This window comes from Phasianus colchicus, chromosome 5 (genome assembly GCF_987193195.1).
Source record: "Phasianus colchicus chromosome 5, bPhaCol1.hap1.1, whole genome shotgun sequence".
NCBI lineage: Eukaryota > Metazoa > Chordata > Aves > Galliformes > Phasianidae > Phasianus > Phasianus colchicus.
Genome location: NC_143440.1, coordinates 44,360,930 through 44,374,311, shown reverse-complemented (window position 1 = coordinate 44,374,311; position 13,382 = coordinate 44,360,930). Strand labels below are relative to the sequence as shown.

Here is a 13,382-nt window from a genome sequence, read left to right as displayed (position 1 = left end):
CATGCATTATGGAGTTGATGTGATTATTCTTGTACCTGGAGTAAAAAGGAAGGATGAACTTAAGAACTAAATAATAAGCAGTCAAAACCAGGCCCTCTATAGTAGTGAGAGTTTCAGGTGATACTGCCAAGAATTAGAGATTAGTTAAAATGAAAGAGGATGGAGGAAGTAAACAAAAAATAGGAAGACACTATTATAATCAGAGGGCAGATCAGAAGGTGTAAGAAAGAGCAGGGTAAGACAACGTGTGGGAGGTAAAATGAAATCAGAGGTTTACATGACTGAATTGTGAGAAGCCCCTGTGTCAGTTTGTTCTTAGTTATGATTTGTGAAAATGAATTTATTCAGAACAAATCTTTGTTTCTGTTTCCTGGGTCAGTTAAAAGCCCCCTAAAGGAGTACAAGACTTTTCCTTCTGTAAGATAAACTAATCATGTTTGGCTCAAAGGAACTTCTGGAGACTAGCAGGCACCCTGCTGTGGGAGGGAGGAGAACCCCCAGTGAGAGGTAGGGTTTGCTGGAATCAGAAGGCTAAGTCTTGAAGACAACAGAAATAAGGAAATTCCCTTATTACAGTAATGTTACTGTGAGGAATTTGTACAGATGAAAGATTAGAGTTCACGTGTTTTTATTTAGTAAGTTTCATCTAGAAGATCTGAGGTTTTTTTATTTAAATCATTTCACTTTTTTATCTTTTAGCCTTGTAAGTATAACCTTAGAGAGTCAAAGGCATTGAGGGTGTGTCACAGTTGTTAGTACATTGGGATGATGACGATGATGAGACAATGAACTGAATTATTCCAGAGATGTTCCTTGCTCACTTATATATGACAGTTCTACCAAAATTATTGCCACATTCCAATGTATATGCGTTCCCCCAAAATTTAGTTTCACAAGTTGTTTCACTTAGCAGACAAAAAAACCCTCTCCTCCTTCTATTCTGAGTAGCAGATGCCTGAAATGCAATTTTCCCCATGTTTTTCAAGTATTAGAATCTGCTGTAAAATCAAACCTGTCTTAAAAACTATCATAAGTTTATGTATTCATAATCTCTTTCTCAGGTTTAGCCCAGATTCTCGTTATTTAGCAGTTGGTTCCAGTGAGAATGCAGTGGATTTTTATGACTTGACGTTGGGCCCCACGCTAAATCGAGTCAGCTATTGCAAGGATATCCCAAGTTTTGTGATCCAGATGGACTTCTCTGCAGATAGCTGTTATCTCCAGGTATCACTTATTAATTGTTCAAGCTACTGAATAGCAAATGTACTTATGCTGTGCAGGTGTTGTCCTTTGAAAACTACTACATTTTACAATGAAATGTTGGAGTAGGAGATTACTGTCATGAAACTTACTGTATTGTAGTGGTACGAGATTACAAAAATAGTTATCCTGGATATTAAATGCAAGAAATAAGCACAGAAAGGAAAAACATGTTTCAAAATCACTGTAATGTGTTTTTATTCCCTCGATGCTTCCTCTTAAATGAGGAAGGCGTACAGTCTATCATTTACTAAGCCTCAGGGAACTTTGAATTTTCACGTCCCTGACCATCATTATGCTTATGTTCAGTTCTGGCCTTCCCAGAGCAACAACAAAACCATGGTGTTAGAACTCCCAGCCACAGGGCGGAACGCATTTTTTAAAATCAAAATAAATTAATCATACTTTGTTTTCTGTATTTTGCTCATATCTGAGAAGAGAAATTACATGAGCGTGGTTTTGCCTCTCCACACTGAGTGAAATACCTGCTTATCAGTTTTAAAGATAGAAGTTAATTTTATGGTATTTATTGATATGCACACATACATAACAGCATGCACAATATATATTGAGTGAACATTATGTGCAGAATGTGAAGTGTTTCAACTGTATTTTCTTGATTAGACATTTTAAAATTGAAGATTTCTTACACTTTCTCACCATTGCCATATACTTGCATAGATTTTTTTTTAGTATTTTCAACTCATTGAGCAAGATGATTTATTAATAGATAAGTTAATTTTAGAGGTACTATCAAGAAAATGCTTTTCAAAACCCCTTTGAATTATAATTTCATCATTTCAAACAAGCCCATGTATTTTAAATTCCTATCAACTCTTCTCTGCTCATCTGCAAGGTATCTACTGGGTCTTACAAAAGGCAAGTCTATGAAGTGCCTTCAGGAAAACAGCTTGTGGACCAGGCTGTGATTGACAAAATAACTTGGGCTACTTGGACAAGGTAAATGATTCACAGATATACACTTGTTAAAATGCTTGTAACTTCCAGGAAAAGCACTGCTATTTAAAAGTGTATTTCATCCCTTCATTCAAATACTTTCCTTTAAAGCACCTACGTGCTTTGGCAACTTATCAGATAAGCCCTGGGTGGCAAAACAAAGTAAGTAGCATGTTCTGTTAGTAGAAAAAGAGCTGCTTGACTGGTCAAGGCAACAGATAAAAACGGATCTATCCAAAGTTTGCCTTTCTGTTTGTTGCGTATCATCTCTAACTTCCTTTGATCATATCTATGGTGGCCTCAGTAGTTTTTTGTTCTACTATGCAAGTTAACTGGCCTACTACATTTTTTGTTTCAAAGGAATGATTGGGGATAAGCTTGCAAACCAATAAAAGACAGTACAAGACAGATGATTTGAGTTTTATTCACAGTATCACACTAATTGCAACTGTATACTAAAATTCCTAATAACATTTCCATATTAAAAGTTGTACAAAAAGTATTTTTAAATCCCTAAAGTTATTACTTGTAATTTCTAAATCAATTTTTAATTAAATGAATTATCACATCATATAACATTTTATTATATATTTAATCATTTATTTTACATGTTATGCAAATCTGATTTCTTCTGCCTTATTTTGAGCTGCTTGCCTGCTTTTGTTATGCTATCTCAGTCAACAGTTGAGAATAAATACACATGTAGATGATGCTAATCTGTTGTAGTAGTAGTAGTAAATCTGTAGTAGTAGTAATTCTGTAATATTTTGTTGCAAGACCAGACTAAAACTATGAGTTTTTCAGAGGACTCTGAATACTGAGCTAACTTTTGATTTCTTTGTGGGTAAGCCATTAAGTACTCATTTCTTTGCATTCTTAGAAGTATGCACAGTTGAATAGAAAGCAACTTTTGAAAAAGTTTTGCAAATGAAGTTTTCTATTAATGTGCTTTTTGGAATCATAAGATAAATATTTCTTCTTCATTGCCCTAAGTGCCCTCCCCCCTTCCCGATTAATGAATAACCTTTACTGGACTCAAGGAGCCTTCTCATCTAATGATATGATATGAAAATGTTACAGACAAACATTGTGACAATGTATATTTTAAAACTGTTTTCTGATAGCTAAATCTTATTTGTCCGTGCAGTGTTTTTGAGCATTCTGTTTTTAATTGTCCTTTCTTAATTTTTTTTGCAAATACCTCACTGCACAGTGTTAGTACTGTTAATTTCACTTTCTATTTGTTAGCGTTGTAGTGGGACACAGTATGTGGGGAATTACAGCACTAAATAAATTTCAGTAGCAGTTATAGGATGATGTAAACATTAATTATGGAATAAACTTTATATGAGACTTGTATATATAGGAATAAAATGTAGGAACAATATTTTTCTGAAACATGTTACATTAATAAGAGCCACTTACTATTCCCTTCCTGTATTGCTTTTCCTGCAGTTTCCAGAAGAATGTCTCTCTCTTCTGTTTCAGTGTTCTAGGTGATGAAGTAATTGGAATCTGGTCCAGACATGCTGAAAAAGCTGATGTAAACTGTGCCTGTGTCTCTCACTCGGGAATCAACCTTGTAACAGGCGATGATTTTGGCATGGTCAAACTGTTTGACTTTCCGTGTCCTGAAAAATTCGTAAGAACCTGATTTTTGCATGGCTCTTAATAAATAAATAAATAAAATACTGTTGATATTATAAAAATATTTTCTTCTCTGAATTTGTAGCTTTGTAATGCGTCTTTGTAACCTTAGTTTTAGTCTCATAAGCATGCTAAATCTCCAAATTTTCCTAATTTTCCATTTTGTACTGTGACTCTTGCTATAAGTTTTGAAAGGTGTTAATACTGTTTGCCAGGCTGCCTTAATGTAGCACCTTCTTAATTTTATTAATCTGCATCTCCAATCTGTATATTTGACAGATGAGGAAAAGATTTGGTAGTTTTAGTCCCATTGGTGTATTTCCATGGAAGAAGTGTGTACAGATTTGTCACTAATACTAGCATAGTTCATTTTTGGGATTTGAGACTGCACTGCATTGATAACTTGTAATGAAAGTCATTTCTTTGCAATATTAGAAATTATAAAAGATAAATATAAAAATAAATATAAAATAAATAAATATAAAAAGTTTCTAGACAATTATCATGTGACAAAATATATTTTGTATTTTTACATTAGTTTAAGCATTGCTGCAAATTTGCAGGTGCTGTCTCATTTGGAGATAATTTTATCTTTGCAGCTCAGTGGTGGTTCTTCAGGAGATCTTTCACATCTGAAAGCCTACGTAGCATTCTGAATTATGACTGTATGATGCAATGAAAAGATAGATAAACACATGCCTACTTGGTTTGATTTACAGGGACACAGAGTATTCAGACTCTTTCATTTCATTGTTTTTTCAGGCAAAACACAAACGATTTTTAGGTCACTCTGCCCACTTAACCAACATTCGATTTACAAGTGGAGACAGATATGTGGTTAGTGCTGGAGGGGACGACTGCAGGTATGTATCTGTTCTGTTCTTATCTGAAAGCATGTGGGAGTGGACAGGGATAATCCATAACAGTATAAAGCTCAGGTTCAGAATTTGAATCACTGAATATCTATGCTTGTTTTTCTGTTATATATATATAAAGAATATAAAGAATTATATAAAGAAGAAAATACTTGCAACAAAATAAATAGCCCAGATGTCAATATGAACACCTAAGATTTAGTAAATTAAAATGCATGCATTTCTGTATTCAGAGCATTATACATTTAAACATTTTTTAAAATTTTGACTGTGTTAGCCCTTTTTTATATCTTATATTTAATTTCTTTTTGAAAATGCAGCTTATTTATTTGGAAATGTGTACATATGCCTCATTGAGGGAGACATGGAGACTTGCAAAGAGGACGCTGCATGAAGTACCAGGCATGAAATACCCAGGATTGCAATGTAATATTCTACTGTGCCCTGCATGCTTAAGAAATGGTGCTGATCCAAGACACAGAGTAATCTGTCTCTGAAAGACAAGTATCTAGAGTCTGTCAGAAGATAGGCTGTAAGAAATATGCTGAGGCCATTAGATTTACTTCTGTAATCCGGGTTTGTATTTCACTCACTGCCAGATGTTGAAAATGAAAAACATGGATAAAAGACAAAAGGGAATTGTTAGTCAGTGTACAGTATCACAGTAAGATCCTGGGTTTTTAATCAAGAGATGTTATTTCTGATCTAGTACTGTACATTGATCTATTCAGAGCATGAATGTTTCTGCTTTAAGTTTTGGGGTCTGATTATCATTGAAAAAAGAGTGTTCCATATTTTATTACTGAAAGAAACCATATATTAAATATATAGTATTTTAATAAATGTTTAATTATTATAATGGCAAATTATATTTCTATGACTGATCAAAAGGAAGCATCATTTGATGAAGCAGAAAATAAGACAGCCAATTCCTTAGGGCTTAAATATTTCTGTATTTAGAGGCCTGGGTCACAATCATGTCTGGTGAAAGCTGCTGGATATGCATGATCTTCATGGCTAATTTAGTGTTTTTGTTGCACTTAAACATTAAATTAGTTCTGTGAGCAAAATCAGATTTGCTCACATTGTGAGTGCCTTGCCCACAACCTGAAAGTCTAACTCCAATTTTTGCCTTGTGAATAAAAGTTATTCTCAGTGGAAGAGAGGTGATTGCTGTGCTGCTTGACTGGGCTGCTAGCCTCTATGCTGGAAGTGTGGACTACAGTGAGAATTTTGTAACCTTCATAATTGATAAGGCTTGGGATATCACCAGTTGCATAAATAGAATTTCGTAGCAATATGAATTATTTTCTCAGCATCATAGGAAATTCAGAGAAAATATGAAATTTCCAAATTCTATATTTTGTGCATTTTAACTTTTTAACAGAGTTGGGACTAGCTGGAATAAATGTCGACTCAGATTTCTCTCCTGATTGTAAAATACATCCGATCATGTGCTTCTTTAAATGGACCTGCTGTCACCTCTCGCAGAAGTGCATTTATTCTATCCTGCAAAGTAGCTGAGGTGAAAAAAAAACAAACACCTGAGTGATGGTGAAAACCTGAAAACTATGAATGAGGTACAAGTGAGGAAGATTTCATCAGCTATTTGTCTAAATCATGTCATAACGATGCGCTACAGACTGAACCTGTTTTTTTAATCAGTGTGGTTATTTTTTCATGCAACGTGGAAGGAAATAGAAGTAACTGATTATCAGTACTACTCACAGTTACATTCTGATAGCAACGTGAAGTTCTTTTTGTCTATGTAAGTCAGTGTTGCTTTAATGATGCCATTTGTTTAGGTCAGTCAGCAGATTTGATATTATTCCCCTCTTGCATTCCCTTATACCAGATATGTGACCTAAACCTCATCTCTTCTTGGAAGCACCTTGTGTGCATGGTAGTTCTAGTGGGAATGGGAAGGTTTGCATGTAGAAGAGGAGGGGAAAAACGTTAATGAGCCAGACTTTTGTGCTCTCGGAGATCCAAAAATGTTTGTTATATACTCTACAAAGCCACTTGTCCCACAGACTCAGATATATTTTATATATCAAGATGTAACAAATATTTATTTTAAAGAAGCTGATAAGTAGACTATTGGCAGGTTTTTTGGCTTGATGCTTCTTAGCAAAGTCTTACCAGTCATGCAGTTGCTATTCTGCAGGATCAAGTACTCTGTGAATATGGTCCATGAGTGTAATGGGAAATCTTATCAGTAACATCTTTGACTTTAGGGGGATTGCATCTGAGAAATGAGACAAGACCTGATTTGTACCATAACTTTGTTGTCTCTGCCTATTTTGTGTGAAAATTGATATCTGATATTTAAATCTTGGCCTGAAAAATCAATTGTAATATGCTATACTATAGCTGTAATTCTTTCCCTTTCTAAACACATCCGTGAAGGACCACTTGACTTGAAGTAAGATTTTTTCCTGCCTCTATTTTAAGATTGCCTTTTATCAGTTTAAGTTGGTTGGCTACTAAGAGCTCCTTCATAGTCTGTCCAACACACAGACTGCCAGAACAAAGTCCATTTCCAGCCTCTTCCAAGTTTTCCCCTCAAAACCCTAGGCTCAATATTTCTGTATTTTTCTCAATCTTCTGTAGACCTTCATCTGATGTTAGAAATACGTGGACCATCAAGTTTTGTTCCTTATCCCTGTAGTATCATCTCTGATCGTGTCCTCTTCTCCACATCTGTTAATTTAACTGTGCCTCTCCACTGATAATTTGTCATTGGTGCTCTTGTCCTGATAAATCTCAAATGCCACATGGGTGGTGGAGTACCAGCAAAAAGTGATGGGTAGATTGCAGCTGGGCGAGACTGAGAACAACAATGCAACAGCCCGAGCTCCAGCTCTCCCTGTTTCTTCATTCTCTTCCGAACCTCATTGCAACTGTAAAAGGGCTGGGAGCTGGGGCAGGGGCTGGGAGCTGAAGAATGTTAGGAAACAGAACTACCACCCTTGTTCTGCCTGTTGCAGCTAACTTGGCAGCTGGTTTTTCCCTGACAAACTGCTCAGGGATTTCTAAGGTAAAATATGGTCAGCCAGCAGGGAATGGTCAAGAATGGTGAGGAGAGTGTACAGCCTCAGTTGCAGATTTGTTCCTGAGGACCACTTGGAGAATGTTCTGATGTTCTGTGCAATCAGCTGGCTGCAGGCACGCTTCAAGATGGCAGCTTTGTGGTCTTCGTGATGGTGCTTCTTATTGTGCCTCATTTGCTGTTTACATTAAGTGCTACTGTAGTAACTTGCTAACTGTTGCCACCCAGATTGGTGCTTGAAGCCTGTGCAGAAGGCAGCAGGCTGCCTGTGTCAGTGGACATTGGGACAGAAGAGAGAGGCAGAGGCTGACGTGACATGATACGGCACTTCGAGAAGGATGTTGGAATGCAGAGGGATTGGTCACAGCCTTGTGCTTTTAAACATTGGAGAGAAGAAAAGTGGGATAAAGGACTTGATCAAGAAGTGGGGAAAGCCTGTTCTGTGATTATGCAGTACTGAGGAAGTGGAAGCAAAACTTCTTTGTGTACTTTTATTTTTATTTTTTAGTTTGCTTGGATTTATTTTCTAGTTTAGTTGTCTTTATAAGTCTCTTTGTGGCTAGCAAACATGTATCTTTGGGATCTTTAAAGTCAGCAATACAGAACAGCCAGTTAGAAGGGGACCTACAAAAACAATCTGGTCCAGCTGCATGACCACGTTTATGGCTAACCAAAATTTCAGGCATGTTTTGAGGTCTCTTGAAAGAAGAAAAAGAAATAGAGAACTGTTTCAAGGAAAACAAAATGTAATCTCACCTTAAAAAAAAAAAAAAAAAAAAAATACAGTCTTGAAAGCTATTTAAGTATGCTTAGGGGGGAAAAAAAGATAATGGAAGAAGGCAAATCAAGCTCCTAAGAACAAACAAAAATTAAATACATTTAGAACTGAAAGTTATTATCATTAAGAACTGAGGAACACACTAGAGAGAACTAATAAGCCAAATATGTTGAATCATTTAGTTCTGAAATCTTATATTTCTCATTCTTAAGAAAGTAGTTGTATATAATTTCAGATTTTGATAGAGAAGGCAATAGATTGTATGAAGTTAGAGACAAAAGAAAGCACATCAGACAACTAAGGCTACTTTATGACTTGTTTTTGATAGTTGAAGGAAAGCTTCAGAGCAACTTCAGTTTGGCTCAATATCAGGTTTTGAACTTTACACAAGTCATGTTAATACTGACTTGGAATTGCACCATTAGGAAGAAAGCAGACATGACTTACCTCCTGAATCTGGAAAATAGGTCAAAATATAGGACTTCAGTACCTAGAGCAGAACTTTGAGAGCATTCAGAGTGGCTTAGTTTAAACCTGCAATCCATTTCTCTCAGCTGCTGCCTCGTCTCTTCTCTGGCTTCCAAGTATGCCAAGGCAAACAAATCCTTCTTTCAACAAGCCCTGAGCACCTGTCTGTGCCACACCTCACCTGCTTTCTAGATTGCACCCAACAGAGCTCAAGTCTCCTTTAGCAGATGGATTTCACTCTGGATCAATACTTAGGAGTCTTAATATATTGCACTTTGCACTGTATGGTGTAATAGTCGGGCAGCCTAAGGATCTTGGCCTCGAATACATCATCTTGCCTGTGTAAGAATTGTATTTCCCTATTTCATTATCAGTGTCACAGATGGGACAAGCCTTAATCTTTAAAGATTCCTTTTATTCTGTTAGTATAAACGAATGTTAGCATAGAGAAATGTTTTGCCAGTATTTTGGACAAAATGTATCATCCTGTAGACTCTACAGAAAGGGAAGTCAGAATGAATTGTCACATCTGTGATTTTAGCATCACTTGCTGCATTGCATTTGCACACCCTTGTTCTGTCAGTTTTCTTATGCTTCTTGCAGTCTGCTCTGTTTTCCTAAAGTTTATGGCACCATTCAATCTTTGCTCATGTATATAGATAGATAAGTGAGCTTGCCAAAGCCTACTATGCATTCTTTATACCGATCACTGTGGCACGGTCAGACCAAAACCATTTCTTTGGTTCTCTCTTGCTTCTGACCTTCAGCTAACTTTGGCTTCAGACTTAAATTCTGCAGATCTCATTTCAGGAGGGAAAAAAAGTTTTAGGTGTATAACACACATAAGAGCCACAATAGATTACCTTGCCAAAATCATTCATTAGTTAGTAGTAATTAGTGTGTGGGTTTGTTTTTTCCCAGTCTGTTTGATGCTAGAACAGGTTACCATCCCCTTCTCAGTTTAGTTGCAGAATAACAGTCATAACTCTGGTATGGTTTTTGTAAACTCAGTTAAGCCACTAATCCAACTAACTCACTTTAAGAAAAAGGAGTGGGAAAAAAGAAAAGGCACAGAAGGTATTCTTTTTCTCTCACAGTGTGGAGAAAAAAATAAAATAATTGAGGTCTGTCTGAGCATGGTGGCAATAGGCAACTATCATAATTTCATATACTTTTTAAACTATGGAAAATGGAGGAAAATTGAAAGCCAGTAATATAAACCCAGAGAAAAGGAGAAAGTGGGAAGCAAAGGAAACATGGGGAAACAAAGGAAATAGGCAAAGGAAAGGCCAAAGGACTGGCACTAGAGGTGGGGGGAGGGAGCGGCTCTACACAAAGAACAAATGTCTGATTTCAGATGGCAGGTCTTCAGGGATGGCTTGTAGGGTTGGAGGACTGGAGAACAGTAGTGTTAAGTAAATAGTGCTCAGGGAAAGGCTGCTGGCAACTTTGTGTGCTGGTTTTGGGGAGATGCGGATGCTTACTTGTTGCTCTTTCAACTCTTGTGCCTGTGGGACAACCATTTAGCACAGGGATGCCTGCAGCTAATGCCAGTTAGCACTGTTGCAGCATATGCACGATGGTAGCAAAACAGTGTTGATGGAAAAATGCTTTGTGATTTTGAGAGCTCAGGTAAAAAGGTTTAATATTGTATTTTAAAATGCTACTTATCTTTCCCATGTAAACCAAGAATAGATTTGTCTTACTAGGCCTCTTCTGCTTTTTATCCACATTTTAGTTTCCTGTGCAAATGGGATTAAATTCTTTCTTTAAGCAAAAATTTTTAAACCAAAGAAACATTATATGTTGGAAAACTTCACAGCCAGCCTCTGTCAGGGGCCCTGGGTGCGCATGGAGCAATCTGAGGCACACGTGGGCTGAATGGTCCTGCAGTGGTTCTGTCTTCGGGCTCCAAATGCAGGTCTGATAAATCAGAGAGGAATGTAATGTAGGCCTGTAAATTGTATCAGTAGGAACAAATTGGTGATTATAAAATAGGGAAATACAATCTCAAGGTAAGCTTTACCTTAAAAATCCAAACTCAGTACTGGTTCTACTGAGGAGACAAAGCCTGACCTTTATGTGTAGCAACTCTTGGTAAGAAACATCAAATCTCTGCACAAGTGTCTGAACTATTCTGAACCTGCTAGAGGACAGCTGAGTTTGGCTCATGAGAGGCAGTGTGTGTCTGGATTTCTCTTTCAAAAGCCAAAATCCAGAATTTTTTGTTTCAGTTGCTTGCTGTGGAATAACCTCAAGTCTTGCAAAGCAATTTTGTCTTTTACTTACCTGCACTTCTCCTTTGGTTTGGGCACAGATTTCATGTAGGAGCTTATTTGAAAAGAAAGGAAAAAATATATGTAATTTTGGCTGGTTTTGATCCCATGTTTCAAAGATGTGTTTGACTCCCATCATCGTTTGCTACTCTTTCTGCTCAAGCATTGCCAGGAGCTGAATGGCACTGACGGCAGCTCTCACAATTTGTCTGGGACTTGAGGTCTTCTCCTCTGACTTTCCTGCATTCTTAGAATTGTGTCACTATTTGAACTTTGAAGCAGTCCCAACATAACTGACAAGTTAAACTATGGGAGTAGCACTATTCATGCTGTACCAGTCTTTTGTAACGTGAATTCTTCTTCCCCAGGGGACAGATGTTGTTATCCCAGGTGTTTCTTGTAACTGCAGCTTTCAGAGAGCTTTCATATAGTGCCATTGTCAGCTGTTCTCAGTTGGTCTGAGCAGGAGATGAATGATGATGATAAAGATGTCAATTATTGAAGTGAGTATTGCACTAGTTGGTTCTGAAAAGGAGATTTAGTAGGGCTACAATTATTTTCAGGCCTCTGTAGGATTATAAGCCAGTTGGAAGGAAATGAAAGTTCTTCACATAATATCCAAAAATTCATTTGTTATCTTTTGCCATTATTCTCCCATAGGCACTATTAATCTTAACTTCCACCAAGCATGAATGCTGGCACAAATTGCATGGAAAAAATTGGTTTTCTGTACTTTTGTGAAATGTTGGTGCTGTTGGGTAATAGGGGTAGTACCTTCCATTGCTCTGGTCTGTTTTTCCTTTACTTGCTGCTACTCAGCTTTGTGTTGTGATTTCAGAATCAAAAAGTAGATATTCTCTTGTAAAAGAAAACAAAAAAAACAAACAAACAGCATTTGGTAATTATGAGCTTAGTTTATGCTTTTTAGTTCAGTTGTGAGTAGACGGCATAATATACAAAATAATGGAAAAGCTGCATTGTTAATTTGTGAAGAAAGTTGATGCATTTTTAATGTAAAATTTAACATAAGCATACATTCAAGACCACAGTGATTATTTAAAATAATGTAACAATCTAGGTAACTGCATTAGACTCGTTCCCTTTAAAAATTATATATATACACTTTTAGCTTTAAGCGGGGTTTAATCACTTTTTTTTTTCAAGCAAGCAGAAAAGAGTCTGCACCTTGCCTTACACTGACCCTTGTACAGTAGGCACTAAGACATCTGAGCAGTTGAAATTCAGCAACAAAGGGAGTGATAGTTTGCTCCTACCCTTACAAGTTGCCATCTCGCTCTGAAAAGGAAAAAGAACTTCATGGTGGCAGCTTGTTCTGAAAGGGGCAGTTAATGAAGGTATTGGAAAAATAAGTAAATAAACCCCATAATTTGAAGAAGTCTTTTACCTGGGAAAAAAAAACAACATTGCAGCATTGTTCCTTACAAAGCCAAGAGCCCCATCCTCTGCTATTCTCCTCCCATCAGGTCATTTTAGGAGAATATTTTACTGTAGTTCTTTAAGCTTAAAATCCAGTTGTCTGTTTAGATTTGTTGTGTTTCATTATGGAGTGTGTCCGATAATCCCTTTTGCTTTAACCAAAAAAAAAAAGTATTTTGAACTAGTCCAAAGGTATGGTCATGTATTACTGTCATAAGGATCATGGGTTTAAGTGTACTCTATGTTGGTTTCCACCATGAACATCTATTTCCTGTAACAATGTTGTATGTTTATTTAAAGTAAAGCATATATATAATATATATAAAATATATATAAATTAAACATCAGATTTTTGCATTAAGATTTTTTAAAATTTGATTATGAACCTTGAGTACTTTAATTCACATTTAAAAAACTTAAAAATAATTTCCTGGAGCATTACGGTTTAGAATTCAAGACTGTATTTGTCAAATTTAATTTTAAAATATGTAGCTAATGTTGTTTTCTGATATCAAATGTAAATATTTGTAAAAAGAAATCTTTTGTATATTTTTGTGAAAATGTAGTTCCCCAACAGATACGAAACATTTAATAAAAAAGTGCATTCATGTTCCTGCTCCCCACGTTTCATC

The 13,382-nt window shown here is 36.4% G+C and overlaps 1 protein-coding gene across 1 annotated transcript in view; it reads left to right on the top strand.

Annotated features, from left to right (window-relative positions):
• EML5 (EMAP like 5) overlaps nucleotides 1-5,521 on the top strand; it is a 93,757-nt gene extending 88,236 nt beyond the window's left edge. The window contains exons 38-42 of the mRNA XM_090141490.1: nucleotides 1,062-1,224; nucleotides 2,117-2,220; nucleotides 3,706-3,859; nucleotides 4,627-4,727; nucleotides 5,060-5,521. Of these exons, the coding sequence (XP_089997616.1) occupies nucleotides 1,062-1,224; nucleotides 2,117-2,220; nucleotides 3,706-3,859; nucleotides 4,627-4,727; nucleotides 5,060-5,096 (559 nt within the window). The 3' untranslated portion in view covers nucleotides 5,097-5,521. The remainder of the gene's footprint in view (nucleotides 1-1,061; nucleotides 1,225-2,116; nucleotides 2,221-3,705; nucleotides 3,860-4,626; nucleotides 4,728-5,059) is intronic.
• The last annotated feature ends 7,861 nt before the right edge of the window (nucleotides 5,522-13,382 follow it).